This window comes from Myotis brandtii, unplaced genomic scaffold (assembly GCF_000412655.1).
Source record: "Myotis brandtii unplaced genomic scaffold, ASM41265v1 scaffold573, whole genome shotgun sequence".
Lineage (NCBI taxonomy): Eukaryota > Metazoa > Chordata > Mammalia > Chiroptera > Vespertilionidae > Myotis > Myotis brandtii.
In genome coordinates this window covers 1,092,024-1,114,213 of record NW_005370145.1, presented here as the reverse complement: position 1 = coordinate 1,114,213, position 22,190 = coordinate 1,092,024, and the positions used below count along the sequence as shown (strand labels likewise).

Below are 22,190 nucleotides of genomic sequence, written 5' to 3'. Positions count from 1 at the left end.
GGCGAGGTTTTGCTGTACTCTGGCTGCATTAAGGAGGAAACACTTCTCTCTGCTTGGTACAAAGACCAGGGGAACCTAAAGACGCTAAGAGTTACCGCCCAGGCGGCTGCGTTTCAGGCCCCGAGCTTCCCTACCCACCCCGGGAAGCCAGACGGGATGAAACGGCGGGAGATCCGGCGCCCATGGGCGGGGCAGAAGTGGGCGTGGCGTGGGTGGGCGTGGCACTCTCAGATCGCTGGGTGGGGGAGGAGCCGAAGGTGCAGCGGAGAACGCGCCCGCCGATGACGTCACGAGCCGGCTCTCCCGTGAGCACTCGCGCCGACGCCGGTTGGCTCAGCTCTCGGAGCAACGCCTGGGGCGTATCATGGCGGCTCGCCGCGCTCAGGCTGTTGGCTCCGTGAGTGCTGTTCCCCTACCGTCGTCCTTATTTTCTTGTCTGTCCTGGGTTTTCTTTCTCTTCCTGTTGCCCCCACCTTGCCTCTTTGCCTCCCTGGCTCCGCTGGCCGTGCCCAGCGAGGGGGAACCTGTGAGACTGCCTGTCCTACCCTTCTCACTGGTTCTGGGAATATATCTATTTATTCCTTCACGCCTGTGGCGCCGCTGTGATCCCTAAACACGTGTCGGTCCACTCTCTAGACTTCCAGCCCGGGAGCAGACTGGTGGCGAACTGTGCACTGTGGGTGTCTTGGGGGAGACCCCTGCCGCGGCGGTAACTGATCATCAGGAAAAGCTTTTGAGACCCAAAGTGCGTGTAAAGAGTTCGCAAAGCAAAAAAAAAATCACTGAAGTGGGGTTCAAGGCGGAGAAAAAACATGGTTAAAGGCAAGAGGTAGAGAAGGTGTCCTTGAAAAACAAGACGTTCAGTTGCGTGATGATGGAGGAATCAGAGCCGACAGGCTTGTGAGTCTTGCTAAGCAGCGACTCGAACCTGAGGCCAGTTGAGAGTTATTGAGGGTTTTAAGAAGAAAAATGATTGGATGAGATTCGTGTTTTCACATCCTGAGGTAGCAGCGTGGAAAGTGGACTAGAGAGTACCAGTTAGAAGGCTGTGGTTGCCAGGCAACCAGAGAGGACGGTGATCCTGGCCGAGCACTGATGTCGAGGGACCAGAGGTGAAGGGGGATGAGGACATCCGGGTTGCAGGGTCGAACTGTGTGCTTGGGGGTGCTATTTGCAAGGTTAGCGAGCACTGGAAGAGGAGTGGATGTTGTGAAAAGTTCAGCGGTGAGCAGCTGTGATGCCTGCAGGTTGGCCAGGTGGAGAGTCTGCTAGGCGCATGGATAGAACTAGAGCTAAAGTAGAGGTTTAGGAACCATCAGCATCTATCCATGGCATCCGGTGGGTGAAGTCATTGAGAGGAAAATATCCAGTGTTGTCAAACTTCAGCCTATATCACTATCAATCTGGGGAGCTTATTTAGAATACGGCCCCCCTCCCATTCTGACTCAGTAGATGAGGTCATCTACAAATCACCTGCATTGTTAATGAAACTGATGACTTTGAGGTACCACTTTGAGAGAAACCGTAGTGTTCAATGTGCCAAGCAATGGACAGGCTTTCAGAGAAGCAGGGGCTTAAAAAAAGCAACCAAGGGAGGAAGACGCAAAAAGTCTGAGAGTCTGGGCTTTGATTATGCTGATGGGGAGCTCTGAATGAAGACCTGGTCCCGGTTTGACAACCCTGACCATGCATGAGAGTGGCTGAGGTGGAGTGAAGGTGAACGTCAATAGGAGGGCTGTCCACAAGGACACTGACGTCATCTAGAACTTAAAGACTGGTTTTTGCTAAAGATGAACTGAACCTGGAGGTTTGGCCAGAAAGCTAATCAAGGAGCATTGAGGGACAGGGATAGAACTGTAATGATTTAGAATTATCACTGAGGATCAAAAAGGATGAAGGTCCTTCCCATAAGTATTGTTGAACTCTGTCGGAATCCTATCCTATATAATGAAAGGGTAATATGCAAATTGACCCTAAGGGCGAAATACTGGGAACCACTGGGAATGACTGGTTGCTATGACATGTACTGACCACCAGAGGGCAGACACTCAACATAGAAGCTGCCTCCTGGTGGTCAGTGCTCTTCCACAGGGGGAGCTCCGCTCAGAAGCGGGCTCATGGCTGGCCAGCGCAGCTGCAGCAGGCCTAAGCCATCAGTTGTACATCCCCTGAGGGCTTCCAGGCTGCCAGAGGGATGTCTGACTGCCAACTTAAGCCCCATCCCCTGGGGAGCGATCCTAAGCTGGCAGGTGGACATCCCCCAAGGGCTCCTGGACTGCGAGAGGGTGCAGGCCCGGCTGAGGGACCCTCCCCGCCCCTGAGTGCACTAATTTTCATGCACCAGGCCTGTAGTTATAAAATAAAGCTGCCTAGCACTGGGAATAGGCCAAGCTGGACCCATGCCCTAGAATTATCTACATATAGAGAGAACTGTGTTCAAACTCTGTGACAAGCATATAAAAATAGTTCATGTCCTCCTTAGGAAGCCCACATCTTAGATGAAAAGATAGTACAAGAAACAAATGCAGCCGAAGCCGGTTTGGCTCAGTGGATGGAGCGTCGGCCTGCGGACTGAGGGGTCCTGGGTTCGGTTCCGGTCAAGGGCATGTGCCTGGGTTGCGGGCACATCCCCAGTGGGAGATGTGCGGGAGGCAGCTGATCGGTGTTTCTCTCCCATTGATGTTTCTAGCTATCTATCTCTCTCCCTTCCTCTCTGTAAAAAATCAATAAAATATATTTTTTTTAAAAAAAGAAAGAAAGAAATGCAATGGGGTTGTATTATATATGTATTTAGTTTATGGGAACTCAAATGTATAGATGACTAAATGGAATAATAAAAAATTGTGCTCATGTCCTTTTTTATGTACTGTTCATTATTAGGCACATTTTCATTTATATTACTATAAAGTACTATGTCCTATTTTTTTTTTTTGGTACTCCTCGCCTGAGGATATTTTTCCATTGATATTTTAGAGAGAGTGGAAGGGGAGAAGGAGAGGGAGAGACAGAGAGCAAGAAGCATAGATGTGAGAGAGAGACATCAATTGTTTGCCTCTTGCATGCGCCCGGTTACGTGCCCTTGACCTGAATCAAACCCAGGACCCTTCAGTCCGAGGCCTGATACTCTATCCACTGAGCCAAACAGGCTAGGACCTATATCCTATTCTTTATGAGCAATTTAAAGGATTCTTTTCAAGGGTGGTTTTGAACAATCTTTTTTTCAACCTGCTGGCTTTATAGCTAGACTCTATATAAAAGGGACCCACTGTCTTTATTGATCATTGCTCTTAATAGAGGTATGTGCAAGATGCTGTGGGACCCCCAAGGAGGGAGCAGCATTCTACCTGGGATGGTTCACAGAGGAATATAGGTTCCAGTTGAGCACTTTAAGGATTGGTGCAGGTTTGTTAGAGAAAGATGCAAGACCAGAGCTGGATGGCCAGCTGTCTGAGTTGATTGTATAGCTGGACTAAAAGACTTCTAAGGTTTCTTTAAGCTCTCAACTCCTTTACATTTCCTCTTCATTTACATGCCCTCTTGATTTTTTTTTTTCTGTTCCTTTATTCTTCCCCAAATTTCTTGGTGGGCAGGATTGTCATGAAGTTATTTTAACTAAATTCACTTTTCTCAGGAGAAAACCTGGCTTGAGGCTGCCCAGGCCTTCATCCAAGAGACCCTGTGTCCAACTGGCAAGGAGCCTACTATCCAGTTCACTCAGTTGGTAATTGACTGTGTGAAGACTACCTGGTTGTCCCAGGGAAGGCACCAGGGTTTTACACTGCCCCTCAGCTACAGGTAAGGAAACTTGGGGTTCAGGGGGAAGTTCGATTTGGAGTTGAAAAAGAAGGACCAGAGAAAAGTGAGGGGAAACTTGGTAAGGGGAGGGAAAGGAGTAAACACACCCCCTTCTGCCAAACATTTCCATTCTTCATCAAGCTGCTTTGCTTTTCCCATAGTTCTCCAAAGTAGGCTTAAGTTAACTTTAGAGAAGAAAAGGAAGGGAGAGGTCGAGGAGAAGACTGAAAGAAGGTTTGGAGAAAGAACTCTCAAAGTGGGGAGGAAAGCTGATACTATTTCATTCTGTGTGTTAGGAAACTAAGATTCACCAAGTGCAGATAGTTGTGTTTAAGAACTAAGTGTAAGGTCTCCTGAAGGTATTTTGTTGTTATTGTTTTGCTTAGTACCATTTCCTAAACTATTCTAGGCAATATTAATAAAATAACAGAAGAAAAGGGCTCCATGGCTAAATAAACTTGAGAGACATTGGATATGATAAACTATTATAAGAGAGTCATAAGACTCATTAACATATTGAAGGCTCTGAAATATCCTGCAAAAAGAAACCTCATAGAAGTATATACTATTTTGAAAATAAAGTATATTATTCATGTGAATATTTTTATATATTTACTATATATGCAGTTATCCCTGCATATATTTACTATATATACAGTAGAGTTTTGCATTTGCTTTTTGTACTTGACATTATGCTTCTGAGATTTATTCATATTGATAGCTCTAACTCATTTATTTTAGCTACTTTTATGGTATTATGTGAGTATACATATCACTGTATATTTATCTTTTAAAAGATAAAAAAAGGTAGAAATCTGCCCTAGCCGGTTTGGCTCAGCGGATAGAGCGTTGGCCTGCGGACTCAAGGGTCCTAGGTTCGATTCCGGTCAAGGGCATGTACCTTGGTTGCAGGCATTCGATCCCAGGTCAGGTGAGTACAAGAGGAAACAGATGAATGTTTCTCTTCACATCGATGCTTCTCTCTCCACCCGCCCCCCTCTAAAAACCAATACAAACATATTTTTAAAAAATATATTAAAAATAAATAAATAAATAAATAAATAAAATGATCATGACCTTCTAAGTATTTGGAACATCTGAAAAACTAAAAAAAAAAAGACATGGAAGCAACCTAAGTGTCCACTGATGGATGATTAGATAAAGAAGATATGGTACATATACATACATACATACACAGTGGAATACAATTCAGCCATAAAAAAGATGAAATATTGCCATTTGCAATAACATGAATAGATCTTGAAAGTATTATGCTAAGTGAAATAAGTCAGAAAAGGACAAAAACTGATGATTTCACTCATGTGGAATATAAAACAAAAAGTAACAAATAAAAACTCAAAGACAACAGAATGGTAATTACCAGAGGAGAAACAGGGTGGAGGGAGGGTGAAATGGGTAAAGGGGTCACATATATGGTATTAGAAGGAAATTAGACTTCGTGTGGAAAGCCCTTCATAAGAGTACACAGATCTTGACTTATAATCTTGCACACCTGAAAATTTTATGTTACCCCAATAAATGTAATTTAAAAATATTAACATCAACAAGGATGGGGGGAAATTTTCTAAACTGGAATACTAAGAGAAATATCTGTATTAAAATGTTATTCAGCCCTAGTGGTTTGACTTAGTGGATGGAGTGTTGGCCTGTGGACTAAAGGGTCCTGGGTTCGATTCCAGTCAAGGGCACATGCCTGGGTTGCAGGCTCGATCCCCAGTAGGGGGCGTGCAGGAGGCAGCTGATCGATGATTCTCATCACTGATGTTTCTATCCCTCTCTTCCTCTCCCTTCCTCTGTGAAATCAATAAAAATATATTAAAAAAATAAAAATATAATGTTATTCATAGCCCTGACTGAGTGGCTCAGTTGGTTAGCATCATCCCAATATGCCAAGGTTGCAGGTTCGATCTTTGGTTAGGGCACACCAAAGAAGAAGCAACCAATAAATAAATGGAATAACAAATTGATTTTTTTTCTCTCTCCCTTCCTCAAATCAATACAAAATGTTATTCATAACTACACAGAAAAGGAAAATATATACTTCAACTGGTTAGCTTCAGAATAAAGACAAGAAGGATCGCAAATCAAATAAATAAACCAGTGGTAACTAACATTGCTGGCCCACCAGAGTGTAAATCAGCACCCTACTGTCTTCATTGAGAAAGTGTTGCCTGCAAAAAAGAGCTGAACTAAACAGTGAGCTTATTGACATTGTGGTTAGCCAGGTACTTAAGGCTCAATTTTTAAAACCTTAAAATTTGCCATATTTGATTCAGTTCTTTTTTATAAGAAGTAAAATGTTACAAATTGAGTGAAGTCCCCTAAGTGCTCTATCCTGATCCAGTTCTCCCCTATTCCTTCTCCTTAAGCAATCTCCCTCCCTCTCTCCCTTCATCTTTTCCCCTTTCAATCAATTGAACTTTTCCCTTAGTCCATTTTCCCATTGACCTTTCCTTGGGATATGGGGAGATTTGTCGGGGTTGAGTGTAACTTCCTAGGTTTGGACACAACTTTGCTCCCTTCCTTCTGCAGCTTTGTCTCAGTGCAGGACCTCAGGAGCCACCAGCACCTTCCCTGCTGCAGCCACCTGTCCTGGAGCAGTACTGCATATCAGGCCTGGGCCCAAGAGGCTGGACTCGGTGGGACCGCCCTCCCCCGAGAGCGGCTGTTACTTTTGGGGACACTAACAGACTTACCGGAGGACTTGGAACAAGAGTGCAGAAATGGAAGCCTCTATGTGAAAGATAACACTGGTATCCTGGGCTGTGAGGTGAGTAGGAAGGGGGATGTCAGATGCCTCAGATCCTAACAAGAATGGTGTCTAGGGAGTGAGGCAATTAAGTGTCGGGGAACAAAGGTGGAGGCAGGTAAAAGGGATGCTGATTAACCCTTGATGTTGGTCTTTCCTAGCTCATAGATCTGGACCTTTCTTGGCTGGGCCATCTCTTTCTGTTCCCCAGTTGGAGTTACCTTCCTCCTGCCAAGTGGAATGCCTCAGGAGAAGGGCACCTGGAGCTCTGGGGTGTCCCTGTGCCAGTGGTTCCCCTGACCATCAGTCCTGGCCCTCCGACCCCTATTCCTGTTCTCTACCCGGAGGCTGCTTCCCGCCTCCTCAGGCACAGGTAATTCTTCGCTCTCCAGGGGAGGAGGGAGCACTATGAAACCGGGAGGAGGATGGTGAGTCAGTGGAAAGAAGGAGAGAAAGGTATTGAGAGTAATATTGATGAGATGCTCCAAATAAAGGGAATAATATGGCCTCTTTGGAATACCCATGGGAAAATGGAAATTTTTAATCATAATTGGATTATTCTTTACAGGGAAGGGGAGGAATTTGCAGGGGAAAAGAAGAGAAATAATGACTTCTTCCTCTCTTCTTTCTCCCTTCTTTAGAAGCAAACTCAGAGTTATACAGCCAAACCTGGCTGGGAAGCTGGTTCGATTGAGTGCTCTGGTGAAAAGTAAAAAGAAAGCTTACTTCATTGCGTCTCTTGGTGAATTATCCCCAGCTGGCAGCCAGGCTGGCAGCCATGTATCCATCATTGTGCAGGTGAGGATTAGAGTCAATTCAAGCTGTTTACTTTTACTAGTATTTTCCTACTTTGATATTTCTCATTTTTCTATGCAACTGCCAAGAACATTCCTTTTTCATCCTGGCCAGTGTTTTCATTGCATAGCTTGTTCTAAGTTCTGAACATTTCTATGTTGTTGCCTCTTATTGAATTATTCTTCTCTCTCTCTCCACTTCAAGATGTCCTTCAAGTTCCTCTTCTTTCACTTGGCCTTTCTAATCATTCCAACCCATCCTTAGTAAATGTGTATTCTTTGTGCCTCTTGATCATACATGGCTCCATATTATTACTTGGGTTTGTGTCTGTGGTTTGAAATATGTTGGAGAAGAGGGAACAGTCTATTATATTTCCCATAACATCTATCCTAATACTGGATACATACGTACCCAGTGCGTATTGACTAAATAAATATAAATTGTTTATACGTTATAGGGTGAGAGAGGGGAAATGCAAAAAAGGATGTAAGTTTCTGAATGGAATATTTATGTATTTGGAAGGAAGTTTTAGGGATGGTTTGTATCTTGGGGGAGGGATTTGGCATCTCCTAAGAGAGAAAAGAGATCCTAAAAGTTCTGTGGCTTAAGATTTAATTGGCAAACAAGGAAGATGAGGCAAGGAAAGCTCCTGAGGGCAGGTCTTTGTGGTTAAATTTTGATGGAAAGGGACAGAAGGATAGCTTGTGAGAAGCATCTCGTGTCCCATGCTGCCTGCCTCTGCACAAGCCAGGTCCCCGCCCAGCTGGTTTGGCACCGAGCCCTTTGGCCTGGCAGGGCCTATGTGCTGACAGAGCTGCGCGCATCCAAGATTCATGGTCACCGTTACCGTGTTTGGACCACCAACCCCTCCTCTCATCTGTTGCCGCTGAAACCAGAATGCGTGCGAGAGCTGGACCTGGACCTGGAGTTGGGCAGAACTCTCTTGGAGGCTGACCCCAAGCCACTCCCCGGGACAAGCAACATCCAAGACAGGCAGGAGCAAAAGGGTCTTGCCCGGGACTCCAGGCTCCTGTCATACACGGTGAGCATGAGGGAGAGGTCCTAGAGCCTGAGGGGCAGGAAACTGGGTCTCCAGAGAGGAAGGAGATGGGGATCAACGGGCCCTTTGACCTCTTTGCAGGGCACGGTCACCGGCGTGCTGAATCAGCCCGCTGGCCTCTATGAGCTGGATGGGCAGCTGGGGCTCTGCCTTTCCTACCAGCCGTTCCATGGCCTCAGGCGGGTGGTGCGACCAGGAGTCTGTCTGGAGGTACGTGAGGGATCGGGGCTGCTGACCAAAGAGGCTCCTCAGCAGCTTCTTCTACCTTCTAGGCTGGTCTTTTCTGGCAGCAGGGTGGGGACCTTTACAAAAAAAATATAAAAACAATAAGTGTGTATTGGGGGGTGGGCATGTGCGTTTGTTAAGAATGATTTGGGCCCTAACTGGTTTGGCTCAGTGGATAGAGCGTCGACCTGCAGACTGAAAGGTCCCAGGTTCGATTCCGGTCAAGGGCATGTACCTTGGTTTCGGGCACATCCCCAGTTGGGGGTGTGCAGGAGGCAGCTGGTCGATGTTTCTCTCTCATCAATGTTTCTAACTCTCCCTCTCCCTTCCTCTCTGTAAAAAATCAATAAAATATATTAAAAAAAAAAAAAAAGAATGATTTGGATGAGCGCTCAGATCAGAAGGTAGAGGCTGGGGCAAAAGGAGGAGGGCTTGGGACCAAAGCATCTCCTTCACAGAAGGGCATCTAACTGGAGGAGGAGATGTGGGAGCTGAAGCGCAGGTGTAGCGAGGGCCAGAATGAGGTCAGGCAGCCTGCTGAGTAGGGAAGCCATGCCAGCCAGGAGCCGCCTGGCCCACAGAAGGACTGAGTGGAGCTGATGAGAGATGAAGGCTTACCCAGGGACAGTGGGTTGTGATGGAAGGTGAGGCGTGGAGGGTGAGAGGAAATGACCTGTGTGGGAGAAATGGGAACCCAGGCAGTGGAAAACTGCAGTCAGCTCTGCGTGGGGTCACTGAGTGACCTTCACCTCTGCTTCTTCACCTTTTCTGCTTTCCCCCAGCTCCAGGATGTTCACCTCCTCCAGTCAGTGGGTGGAGGGACAAGAAGGCCAGTGCTAGCTGCCTGTCTCCGCGGTGCTGTTCTACTTCGGGGCTTCTCTCGTCAGAAGCCTGAGACTCAGTCTTCCCTCCAAGCCTGGGGGGCCTCCCTGTATGAGCAGCTGGTATGGGAGCGTCAGTTAGGACTTCCCCTCTACCTGTGGGTTACCAAGGCCCTGGAGGAGCTGGCCTGCAAGTGAGGAGGATGAGGGTCTGGGCTGGGGTGGCACGGGGGGTAGGGCACCACCTCTGTAAGGGAAGCAGGATCCTGGAAGAGGAAGGGTCTTGGGGAAAGTGACTCAGCTCCTTTCCCAAGGCTGTGTCCCCACGTGCTGCGACACCACCAGTTCCTGCAGTGCTCCTGTTCCGGGAGCCCCAGCCTGGGACTGCAGCTCCTGGCTCCTGCCCTGGACGTTCTAGCTCCACCGGGCATCCCCAGTCGGAACGCACACAGGGAGATCCTTGAAGAGCCACATTGCTGTCCACTCCAGAAGGTGTGAGGATGTGGGGGAAACGGGGTGGCAGGGGTGTATGTGGGATGCCCAATCTGATTTTTCTTCTCTTCTGACAGTACACTCGGCTGCAAACTCCTTGCTCCTTCCCCACTCTGGCCGCCCTGAAAGAGGAAGGGCAGTCCAAGGCCTGGACTTCCTTTGACCCTAAGACCCTCCTGCCTCTCCCAGAAGTTTCTCACCTGACCAGTTGCCAACTCAATCAGCGCCTGGCCTGGTCCTGGCTCTGTCTGCTGCCCTCCACCTTCCATCCAGCCCAGGTAAGTGGGCTCCAGCAGGGCTCAGGGCACTTCTTCGCTTTGCCATTCTCACTACCACTGTCGTAGTCATTTCTCATCATGTTGACTGACTAGCCTTCTAACTAGACCACCCCTCCCTGCAGCAACTAGAAAGAGGGAGGTAAAATGCAACTTGGGTGACAAAACTCTCTGCTTTAAATCCTTTTGTTGTTTTTCCCAGTGCACGTAAAATAAAGCCCAAACTTCTTCTTGTGTCTGCTGAGGTTCTCTAACTTTGATTTGAACACTTTCTCTCCTACTACCAAGTGTGTGAACGCACGTGTATGTTTTTCACATCTGTCTTCCCCCCTCAAATAGAAGTTCTCTGAGGTTAGAGACCATGTCTTTTTTACTTTGTAGCTAACCTTTAACACAGTACCTCGCACATACTAGATGCTCAATATGTGCTTAATAAATACTTGACACCTTGGCTTTCATCTCCCTGCAGGTTTTACTTGGGGTTCTGGTGGCTTCATCTCATAAAGGTTGTCTGCAGCTTCGGGACCAAAGTGGTTCCCTCCCCTGCCTACTCCTGAATGAGCACTCGCAGCCCGTCACCGACCCCCGGCTCCTAGGTTTGGAGGCCAGAAGTAGAGAGAGGGTCGTCGTGGAGTAGAGGGTCTCAGCACAGGGGGTTTGAGAGGAAGCACCTGCTGGGATTTTCTAGAGATGCCGAAGTGGCAGGCGTTCATCGCGTTTGGGGAGAAGTTTGGGAGACTGGTGTCAGCAAGTAGAGAAAAGGAGCAAGGGACTCCCTAGCCAGACCTCCAACCCCTACCTAACGCGCACACCAGATGGCCGCTCCCACTTTCCACATTCTTAGTTTGGAGGAATAATGGTCTTATTGGACCCACTGAGATTTGTAGACAAGGAAATTCTGGAAAGCAAAGTTTTCTTAGATCTGGGAACAGGCAGGCATTGTATGGACTTGTGAGAAAGGAGCTCGATGCCTTTCAGCCTCGGAGGCCAGGGGTGGGACGACATGCGGGGGGAATGGTTTCCCTTGGAGTGTCACCCCTCTGAGGTGGGGTCAGGCCAGGTCTAGATTGGGCAGCAAGACCGGCAGGATGGTCTGCTTTGCTTCCCACTCCACGGTTCTCTCTGTTGCCAAAACAGAAAACGTCTTTCCTCTAGGCTGCTTGGTGCGGGCAGAGCGGTTCCAGTTGGTCATCGAGAGGAATGTCAGGAGCAGCTTTCCTTCCTGGAAGGAGCTGGGCATGGAAGGCTTCATCCAGGAGCAGCGGGCCAGGTTGGCTTCTGGGGTAGTGGCTACCCTCCAAGTCTCTAAGGGAAAGGGGAAAGGCCTGCAGCAGGGGTTGGAATGCTGGGGCCACAACACCCAATGCCTGTCTCACTAAGAAACCTGTTCCTTTCTCCAACAGAGTCTATGTCCAGTTCTTTCTGGCTGATGCCCTGATCTGGCCTATGCCCAGACCTTTCCTTCACTCAGCCTCCTCCTCAACACCTCAGCCAGAGCCCGCCCTCCCCGAGGGTCCCCTTATAGGACAGAGCCGGCTGTTCTTGCTGTCCCACAAGGAGGCACTGATGAAGAGGAACTTTTGTGGCCCCCCAGGAGCCAGTCCAGAGGTGGCCAAGCCCACCCTCAGTTTCCACATATCAGGGAGCTGGCTTGGGGGTACCCAGAGGAAGGAGGGAGCTGGTTGGGGCCCACCTGAGCACAGGGGAGATGAGAACAAGGATCAGAAGGTGAGCTGGGACTTCAGAGATCTAGGGCTTGACCTGTGTGCCCCTGGCTCCTGTCTGGAACCCAAGGACCCCGCTGTCCTTCCTCACAGGTTCTCCTCATCTTCATTGGCCCCTCAGTCCGCTGGTTCGAGTTCTTGCACCCCGGGCAAGTGTACCGACTCGTGGCTCCTGGCCCTCCCGTGAGTGCCCGACGTCATCAGACCCTCCCCCAGAAAGCTTTTTTTGGTTTGGGATCTGGAAAGGAAGTGCCAGTGCCTGGTCACTCCCTAGGTCTCCTCGCAGAGAGGTAGATCTCGATCAAATCGAAAGATTGTCTATTTCTAAGTCACTTCCATCATCAGGCTCCAGAGGGAAGTCAAAATTGGGTCATAGTATTTTGTGACCCTTCCTCAGGACCAGGGCACACTCAGAGTCCATTGTCTTCCCATTTCCTGGCAGACACCAGCGTTGTTTGAGGAGGGCGGTGCATCCTGCCTATCGCAGCGTCCTCTGGAGTTGGCCGGCTGTACCTCCTGCCTCACTGTCCAGGATACATGGACCCTGGAACTTGAGCGCTCCCGGGACATCCCAGATGTGCCGAGTACCAACAAGGCACTGCCTGAATCCTTGCTGACCGACCTGCTCAGTGACAAGTAAGTGTCTGCCAGCTTCTCCAGCTCATTGGGCTGCTCTCTGCTCCTCTGCCGTGGTTAGATATGGTGAATGGTCCATTCTCTGCTACAGCGTGTTTCTTTCCTGTGATTTAGAGCAATGGTTCTCAACCTCTGGCCCTTTAAATACAGTTCCTCATGTTGTGACCCAACCATAAAATTATTTTCATTGCTACTTCATAACTGTAATGTTGTTACTGTTATGAATCGTCATGTAAATATCTGATATGCAGGATGGTCTTAGGCAACCCCTGTGAAAGGGTCGTTCGACCGCCAAAGGGGTCACGACCCACAGGTTGAGAACCGCTGTCCTACAGGAAGATGTCGGTGTAAGATGGAAATTGTGTTTCATACCTGATTTCCCCCCAGCATGTTACTCTTTTGAAGTGATCATGAGCAGGCTTTCTCACAAGTCAGGAAAAGCCTTAGCAAGAAGAGGAAATGTAAGAAACAATAAAAAAAAAATGTAAGGACAAACGCTGAGAATCTATAGAGAAGAGCCTTCCTTTAGTACAAGAAGTGGCTTATGGCTTCAGGAACAACTATACTTCCCTCATGTAAGCTTTTTGGGGTGGCTGCAAGTGCAAATGAAGAAGCTGCAGAGAGCCCAAGCCAGTTTGGCTCAGTGGATAGACTATCAGCCCATGGGTCCCGGGTTCGATTCCGGTCAAGAATACATACCTTGGTTGCAGGATGTGTGCGGGAGGCAACCAATTGATGTGTCTCTCTCACATCTCTCTCACATTGATGTTTCTCTCTCTCCCATCTCTCCCCCTTCCTTTCACTCTGTCTAAAAATCAATGGAGCCCACCTGGCTGCATGGCCGAGTGGTTGAATGTCAACCTTTGGACCAAGAGGTCACAATTTGACTTCCTGTTGGGGCACATGCCCAGGTTCCAGGCTCAATCTCCAGTGTGGGGCGTGCAGGAGGCAGCTGATCAATGATTCTCTCTCATCATTGATGTTTCTCTTTCTCTCTCTCTCCCTTCCTCTCTGAAATCAATAAAAAAAAATTTTTTTTAAATCAATGGAAAAATATCCTTGGGTAAGGATTAATAAAAATAAATTTAAAATAAGAAGCTGCAGAGATATTTCTCCTATATTAAACAAACGAACAAAACCCTACTGAATTGTAGGTGCAATTTTTATGAAACTGGTCTCTACTAGAAGTGAATTTTTTTTCTTTAATATACTTTTTATTGATTTTAGAGAGGAAGGAAGAGGGAGAGAGAGAGAGAAACATCAATGATGAGAGAGAATCATTGATTGGCTGCCTCCTGCTAGCACCCCACTGAGGATAGAGCCTGCAACCCGACATGTGCCCTTGATCAGAATTGAACCCAGGAACCTTCAGTCTGCAGGCTGATGCTCTATCCACTGACCCAAACCAGTTAGGGCCGAAGTGAATGTGTTTAAGGATCTATGATTTGAGAGACCAAGATGGCGGCATAGGTAAACACCGCAGACTGCTGCCGCAAACAACCACTTCAAAAATACAACTAAAAGACGGAACGGACATCACCCAGAACCACAGGAAGGCTGGCTGAGGAGAGACTCTTCAACTAGAAGGAAAAATAACAGCACACCGAGGCTCAGAGGAGGCGCAGTGTGGAAAAAACTCAGGTGCGGAGGTGCGCGCGCAAAGCGGGCTGGTGGCTGAGAGCGCGGTTGTCGTTTTCGGTCAGGGGGGAGTCTCAGACTCTGAGCTCCAGATACGGGCGAATCGCTGGGGACTCGGACCCAAACGGGAGAAGCGGGAGTGTCTGGCATCAGTTGGAAGGCAGCTTTCCCTCCGAGGTTTGCAGCGGTTCCGGGGGTTCTGAGAAGCAGAGCCTCTGGGAACAGGACTGAGGGCACCATAACGGCTCCCTCCGCCCGCCCTGTTGAGCCCGCCCCGCCCAAGCCCTGCGCAGAGCCATTTGCCGGATCGCCGCAGGCAAAGGCTAGATTAGCGCCCCCCCAGAGGACAGAAGTTTTCCCACTGCAGCAGACACAGCTGATTCACACAGCCAGTCGGCCTGGTGGTCAAATCCCTCTAGTATTAACTACAACAATCAAGGCTCAACTAGAACAAGACTGCGCACAAAGACCACTAGGGGGTGCACCAAGAAAGCATAAAAAATGCGGAGACAAAAAAACATGACAGAAATGGAGGATATAGAGCTAAAAATCGCAATTTTGAGGGCTTGCAAAAATGTGCTAGAAGCTGTCAATAAACTTGAGGAGAGAGTCACGAAAACTAATGAGACCCTCGATGCTATGATAAAGAACCAACTAGAAATTAAGCATACACGGACTGAAATAAAGAATATTATACAGACACCCAATAGCAGACCAGAGGAGCGCAAGAATCAAGCCAAAGATTTGAAATGCGAAGAAGCAAAAAACACCCAACCGGAAAAGCAAAATGAAAAAAGAATCCGAAAATACGAAGATAGTGTAAGGAGCCTCTGGGACAGCTTCAAGCGTACAAACATCAGAATAATAGGGGTGCCAGAAGATGAGAGACAGCAAGATATTGAAAACCTATTTGAAGAAATAATGGCAGAAAACTTCCCCCACCTGGTGAAAGAAATGGACTTACAGGTCCAAGAAGCGCAGAGAACCCCAAACAAAAGGAATCCAAAGAGGACCACACCAAGACACATCATAATTAAAATGCCAAGAGCAAAAGACAAAGAGAGAATCTTAAAAGCAGCAAGAGAAAGAGACTCAATTACCTACAAGGGAATACCCATACGACTGTCAGCTGATTTCTCAACAGAAACTTTGCAGGCCAGAAGGGAATGGCAAGAAATATTCAAAGTGCTGAATACCAAGAACCTACAACCAAGAATACTTTATCCAGCAAAGCTATCATTCAGAATTGAAGGTCAGATAAAGAGCTTCACAGATAAGGAAAAGCTAAAGGAGTTCATCACCACTAAACCAGTATTATACGAAATGCTGAAAGGTATCCTTTAAGAAGAGGAAGAAGAAAAAGGTAAAGATACAAATTGTGAACAACAAACATGCATCTATCAACAAGTGAATCTAAGAACCAAGTGAATAAATAATCTGATGTACAGAATGAACTGGTGATTATAATGAATCAGGGACATAGAAAGGGAATGGACTGACTATTCTTGGCGGGGAAAGGGGAATGGGAGATGCGGGAAGAAACTGGACAAAAATCGTGCACCTATGGATGAGGACAGTGGGTGGGGAGTGAGGGCGGAGGGTGGGGTGGGAACTGGGAGGAGGGGAGTTATGGGGGGGAAAAAAAGAGGAACAAATGTAACCTGAACAATAAAGATTTAATTAAAAAAAAAATTAATTAAAAAAAAAAAAAAAGGATTGATTATTTGAAGGAGGGGGCATGAGCTCCAGCATATAAACTGTAGATAATGGACTGACTGAAATGGAAGTGGAGATCTAATTCTGGTGTACTTCACCTGAACAATAAAGATTTAATTAAAAAAAAAATTAATTAAAAAAAAAAAAAAAGGATCTATGATTTGAAGGAGGGGGCATGAGCTCCAGCATATAAACTGTAGATAATGGACTGACTGAAATGGAAGTGGAGATCTAATTCTGCTGGTGTACTTCTTGTTAAGACCTCTGGTTACAACGTTGTATAGGTTTTGAGTTATCTGCCACAACCTTATTTTTCCCATAAGCCCCGTTGTTTTTATTTTTATTACCCCCCACAAGCCCTGTTACTTTTAGTGTGTGATTCAACACAGCATGAGATTTTTCAGAACCTTATAGATGACTTTCTAGCAGAGATCTGGCTACTTTTTCTGTCCTTGGACCTGACTCTCCATTCTCTGCTTTCTTAGGCCTCCATTCTCACTATATTTTTTTGACCCTTCAGCTTCACCGATTCCTTGGTGTCTTTCTCAGCTGAGATTCTGTCAAGGACTCTGTGTGAGCCACTTCCTGCTGCTATCTGGACAAAGCCAGGTAATGACACCTCCTTTGGGGGAAGGTATAAAATGGAGTGATGGGACCTTGTGATCCACTGGCCCCTCCCCTTTCCTTCCGTAGGGAGCACTGAAGCCAAGAGAGGGTGTGTGAAGATAACTGTAGCTGTGGAGACTGCTGATTGTGAATTCCGCCCTCACTTGGACATATATATCGAAGGCCCACACTTGCCTCCCCCACTAGGACTCCTTCCAGGAGCCCGGGTCTACTTTAACCAGCTGGAGAAAAGAGTTTCCAGGTAAAGATCTACGTAGCTGGCCTTGCCTCCTCTCCCTACTGATGTGGTTTTCTTGAATGTTCACCGCTACCTAACTATGCTCCAGCGACACCTCCTTTTCGATATTATGTTCGATATGTTCCTCTGGAATTTATGCCCTCTCCCCTCACGAGATGTTCCAGACCAGTCCTTCCCTCATTCTTCCCTCCTTTAATAGAGCCTGGGCTAGGGTGCATTCCTCAGGGGAGTTGGCCACGCCTGTTCCCCGTTCCAACCTCAAATTGACTTCTTTCTCCTCCTCTACTTGCAGATCCCACAATGTTTACTGTTGTTTCCAGTCATCCACTTACATGCAGGTCCTGAGCTTCCCCCCGGAAACCACAGTCAGGTCAGTGCCCCAGGTCCTGATCCCCAAACTTCACAACCTCACATCTGCATCCCACACATGTTCCTGGTTCTGGAATTTTTGCCATAACTACAGTCATTTCCAAGCCTAGCAGAATGTGTTGAGTCAGAGTCCCAAATAAAAATGCCCAATACCTGTCATTTTACCCAGAAAGATTTGGTGTTCTAAGCTCTTAAAGGCTTTTCAGGCTAAAATGCAACTATCTTTTCTGGGCTGACATCTTGGTTGTTCAAGCCTGAGAAATAATTGATGACGATTTGAGATCAGAAATCAAAATGGGGACCATGGGGCTTCCAGGAGAGCATGGGCGCCACTATTATCTCCACCCCTAAGCCTGCTGAGTGCTCCCAGACAGACCCAGCCTTCAGAACCTCTTTGACTGTTTCTTGACACCCGTCTCTCTCGCCTTTAGTGTTCCTCTGCCCCACATCTACCTGGCTAGACTGCTGCAGGGTGGCCAGGCCCCATTCCAGGCCGTTGCCTCTTGCCATATCGTTTCTGTCTTCAGCCTTCAGCTCCTCTGGGTGTGTGCTCACTGTACCAGTGTCTCCATCCAGGTATGGGAGGGGCAGGCTGGGCTGGGTGCTTTGGTGCTGAGGGATGTGATGGGACCAAGACGATGTTTCCAACCACTTTCTTCATCCCAGGGAAGGTGTACTCATCAGGGTTCCACTTGCCCCACTCAGACATCTGTAAGCCAGGCCAGCATCAGGTGAGAGTGCAAAGTGGGCACCTATCACCCCATTTATTTCCCTATTACATGGCTTTGCCTGTGTGCTGTCTCTGTGTTAACATAATTCTTGGCTTGTGGGAATTGCTTTGATAAATATTTTTGAATGAATAAGGGTAAGTGAGTTAAAGATGACACAGTGGAGAAGGGAGGCATGTTGGGTTCAGGTGACTGGCCCTGGGTTTGCTCTGGGAGTTTCTATTTCTACCCCAGGCTCCTGGTGGAGGATGGGACTGCTGAAGCTGTGGTGACCTGTCGGAACCATCATGTGGCAGCAGCACTAGGGCTGTGTCCTAGTGAGTGGACCTCCCTCCTCGAGCTTGTCAGAGGGCCAGGGAAAGTGGCCTTGCAGTTTATAGGGCCTGGAGCCCAACCTGAGGTGAGATGTGGCTGGGAGGTGGGGCTCAGATACCCAGGTTCCTGAGGGTTTGGTAGAGAGTTTAGGAATTTTGAGTTCTGATTAATCCTGAGCTTCCCTTTCTAGTCCTCAGCCAAGACTGATGAGCCCTTGACCCTCTTCCTCCGGACACTTTGTACCAGCCTCTCTGTCCTCCGCCCTATTGTACTTTCTTTTGAGCTTGAGAGGAAACCCTCCAAGATCATCCCTTTAGGTAAGGAAGTAAGGATGGAAGGGCAGGGGTGTAGACAGATGGGTCCCAGGAGGAAGAGTGATGAGGGATTGATGGGGGATTTCTGAGGTTGGGGAGGAGAATAGTGGATGGGGAGTAACAACTGCATGCATAGGACATGCATTTTCCTCTCTTCCTGTTTCAGAACCTCCTAGGCTACAGCAGTTCCAGTGTGGGAAGCTCCCTCTCCTGACTCATGTGAATCCCAGGATCCAGTTGTCGTGTCTGTCTATCCAGGAGCCTGAGCACTCCAGCTCCCTGGGGGCCTTTGCTTCCTCCTGCACCGGAACTGCAACAATGGCCTGAAAGGTCTTCCTGCCCTGCTGGAGCACTGAGGCCTGGGCCCCTGCTTCTCCCACTCTTTGTGGCCCTTACCTTCTTGGTGATTGAACTAGGACTCCAGATCCCTGTATTCACTAACTGCTACCCTACTGTAATTTCTCCTCCATATTCTTTCTTGTGCCAGCCTGCCTTGGGGAGATAGGGGAAATAGGCAACTCATGGCACTGTTGATATTTCCTCTCTGGTTGGGCTAAAGCCACCTGCACTCATTGGCCCTGAGCACCTGGGTTCTGTCTTTGTGGCAGGGGCTAGAGGAACAAGACACTTGCCCCTTGTGGGGGTACCTGTGACAGGCCCCTTGGCCTGCAATAAAGCTCTAGTGATGTTTTACATTTGTGCTGTCTGTGAGGTCCCAGGTCTCCTGACCTGGCAGCTGCCCATTGTTCACCATCATTTCCGTCCTTGTTTTCCACCAATGTCAAAACTGGTTTTAAGAGCTCTGGTCCAGCAGAAGAAATGATACCAAAAGTCAGACCCAAGGGGAGTACATTGGGGAATTGGAGGCAAGTTAGACAACATTTCTGATGGTGTCAGTCAGCATGATTGGAAGAAGTCAGGTATGCAAGCCTAGAGTTGTTGGGAAGTACAAATGGGAATAAGAGGGTGGAGTCAAGGGAGCGCCAACATTAGAAGAGTCATGTAAGGAACCTATCCTCTGGAACCTCAGTAAAGTGGTCAGTGCTGTAGGTTTCCCATAGGTCAGGCCTAAGGCAAATTCTTGAACCACACCTTGAAACCAGTAGGAATTCCTAAGTCAGAACCCAGACTTAGGGGTTGCAGGATCAAATTAGTTGGAGGTATTCATACGCATTCTCCCATTTCTTCCCTGGGAGCTGCTTACTCAATGAAGAAGAACCTGACCACACCTCTTAAAGTCATTCAGAGGGCATTTCTTTATGGTTTTTTAAAGATCACTTCCAATCAGCATTTGGGAAGCTTTTAGAAAGCAAAGCTGGTTCTGCACAAAAGTTCCTTGTTTAATAATGTTGGCTACATTATTTACAGTTGTAGATATGTAGATTCAAGGTTCCAAGCTTACACCACTGGCCGGTTAGCTCAGTTGGTTAGAGCGTGGTGCTAATAACGCCAAGGTCGCGGGTTCGATCCCCGTACGGGCCAGCTTACTGATTTTCCTTTTTTTTTTTCTTCTCCCTTCTCACTTTGTTGCAAGGAAGTTCTTTCCCAGAACCAGTTGCTTTCTGACCGCAAACAACATAGGTCCCACTGCTCTTCAAAACTCGAATTGTAAGCGCACTTCAACCTTTGGAAGGGTGCTCCCTCAGCTAGGGCGCAGGGAGCGTTCCCCGGAGGCTTCCTCCTCTTCTCTTCCCTGGGAGCGCGTTGTTGGAGGCGGGTGGGAGAAAGGGGAAGGTCTGGGACAAGGATTCCAGAAAGGCGGAGCCGCGAGCAAAGGGGTCGATCCTTATTTGTAACCTGCTCTGGTGTTCACTCTCGCCGGTCTCCTAGTCCTGGAACCATAAAATAGTGGTTTGCTGGGCATAGGAACTAACAAAGGTTTCCGACACGACACAGCTACACATGTGTAGTCGTGGCCGAGTGGTTAAGGCGATGGACTAGAAATCCATTGGGGTCTCCCCGCGCAGGTTCGAATCCTGCCGACTACGTGCTGTTTTTTCTTCCCCTGCCTCATTTCTCCTGCCCAAATACACATTGCTGCTTCCCAAAGTCAAACTTTCGGTCGAGTTTCAGAAATCCTCCCATTACATGAATCCTCGATTCTGGGAAGCTCCCCAACAGCGCATTTTTGGCGTAAATCTTTCAACATTATGGAGATTCCATGGATGGATGTTTGATGCCAAACCTAGCTGATAAATCAAAATTAATGTTAGGTCTGAAATTGATGTGGCCAGGCTCCAAATAATATTTTCCTATAGTGCAGTATCAGAGGGTCCCTGAGTGACTTCGGCGCCGTGGCTTAGTTGGTTAAAGCGCCTGTCTAGTAAACAGGAGATCCTGGGTTCGAATCCCAGCGGTGCCTTTGGCTCTAAGTCCGAAAAACAGTCCCGTTTTTTCGCTGAATCCATGTCTCCTAATGGAGTCATCAATTGCTTTTATTTTCGAAGACTCAATGGTTATACATTTTCGCACTCGCAGCATCCAGATTTCCTTTTGAGTCGAGCTGTCAGTCCCGTGAATTCCTACACCTTCCTTTGCTCAGCTGATGCTACACCCCCCGGCACGGGGGGGAGGAGGAGCGCTAGCCAGGCCGGCTCCTCCAAACACCGCGGGAGGGTGCATCTTCTATGTGCAGCTCCCGTACCAAGCCCTTCACATATAGTTACGTCCATTCTCCACAAGCTGGCATTCTGTGTTAGGAGTTAGCAGAGGTCTGGCTTAGCACTATCTGGTTTCTTGCGAGAGGGCGCTGAAGAGCTGGGACCCTGTGGACACGGTGGGTAGAGAAAAGTCTCCAGAGCCTGAGGAAGGTCAGGGCCCATTTGTGGAGCACTAAAGCGAGGCTGGTGAGGGTAGAAGTAAACGCTATGGAGAAGGAGGCAAGAAGTAGGTCGTTGGCAGGGCCTAAACCTCCTTGGAAGATAGGCAGAAAGGTCTGGACGCCATCCCTTGGCCCAAAGCACCGGGGGAGGGGGGGGGAGCAAAAAACTGAACCCTTCATTGAAGTCGGGCCCCACCAAAGTATCTGTGGGCTGGCAATTAGGAAGGGCCTGGCCACACGGCTGGGTTATGGAACGAGATGGTTCAGTTCAGAGATGCTACTAGGGTGTCCAGTGGCCAACAGATCCGAATCCTGCTGGGAATACTCCCCAGAGCTGGTACTGAGCTGAGGGAAGGCAGAACGCATGGCCTGCAGCTGAATCATCAGGTGCTACCAGAACTCTTGGCAGCCCCCAGGTGAGAGCATAGCCAGTGTATTGAACAGTCCGTCCGGGTCTACTGGCTTTGGGCCATACCAAGCAGGCCCTTATCTTCTGGGTCTCCTTCTGGGTCACCCTAGGAGAGAACTGGAGAGTGGAGGCTGCACGGGAGGGTAGGAGTGACCTGATCTAACAGGCGAGAAACCCTGGGGCCAGGCTGGTATGGGTGTTAGAAGTCAGGGACCGTCCTCTAGGCCTGACGCCCTGCCCACTCATGCGGGTTGGAAAGCCGATTTTCCTACCTCACCCCGCCATCTCAATGATGCCTCTTCCGTAGGTCTTCTTGGCCCCAGGAATTATTCCACTACCACACGGTCTGGGAAGACAGTGGGTTACTAGACAAAGGGTTTAGCTTGGGGCTGGTCCGGCCCGGATACACAGATGCAGGGACA

The 22,190-nt window shown here is 48.3% G+C and overlaps 1 protein-coding gene and 3 non-coding genes across 4 annotated transcripts; all 4 read left to right on the top strand.

The window, feature by feature from the left end:
* The first annotated feature begins 329 nt into the window (after window positions 1-329).
* On the top strand, window positions 330-19,231 carry CTC1 (CTS telomere maintenance complex component 1). Its single transcript, XM_005878787.2, has 23 exons — window positions 330-397; window positions 3,632-3,795; window positions 6,349-6,586; window positions 6,727-6,938; window positions 7,207-7,363; window positions 8,112-8,402; window positions 8,502-8,630; window positions 9,428-9,660; window positions 9,781-9,958; window positions 10,036-10,236; window positions 10,703-10,829; window positions 11,389-11,503; window positions 11,637-11,961; window positions 12,051-12,140; window positions 12,400-12,593; window positions 16,468-16,556; window positions 16,641-16,815; window positions 17,105-17,182; window positions 17,613-17,757; window positions 17,848-17,912; window positions 18,144-18,309; window positions 18,415-18,541; window positions 18,705-19,231. Exons 1-23 carry the CDS (start codon window positions 365-367, stop codon window positions 18,863-18,865), a joined length of 3,693 nt encoding a protein of 1,230 aa, XP_005878849.1. The 5' UTR covers window positions 330-364; the 3' UTR covers window positions 18,866-19,231.
* Window positions 19,232-19,946: 715 nt separating this feature from the next.
* Window positions 19,947-20,020, top strand: TRNAI-AAU. The gene has a single exon. It is a non-coding gene; the product is annotated as a tRNA-Ile (tRNA).
* A 424-nt stretch (window positions 20,021-20,444) lies between these two features.
* TRNAS-AGA lies at window positions 20,445-20,526 on the top strand. The gene has a single exon. It is a non-coding gene; the product is annotated as a tRNA-Ser (tRNA).
* Window positions 20,527-20,826: 300 nt separating this feature from the next.
* Window positions 20,827-20,900, top strand: TRNAT-AGU. The gene has a single exon. It is a non-coding gene; the product is annotated as a tRNA-Thr (tRNA).
* Window positions 20,901-22,190: the final 1,290 nt, after the last annotated feature.

Coding starts and splice junctions, on each gene's coding strand:
- CTC1 (XM_005878787.2), top strand. CDS start 365: ATGGCGGCTCGCCGCGCTCAGGCTGTTGGCTCC. Junction 6,939..7,206: donor TCCCGCCTCCTCAGGCACAG/GTAATTCTTCGC, acceptor TCCCTTCTTTAG/AAGCAAACTCAGAGTTATAC. Junction 17,183..17,612: donor CCCCCGGAAACCACAGTCAG/GTCAGTGCCCCA, acceptor TCTCGCCTTTAG/TGTTCCTCTGCCCCACATCT.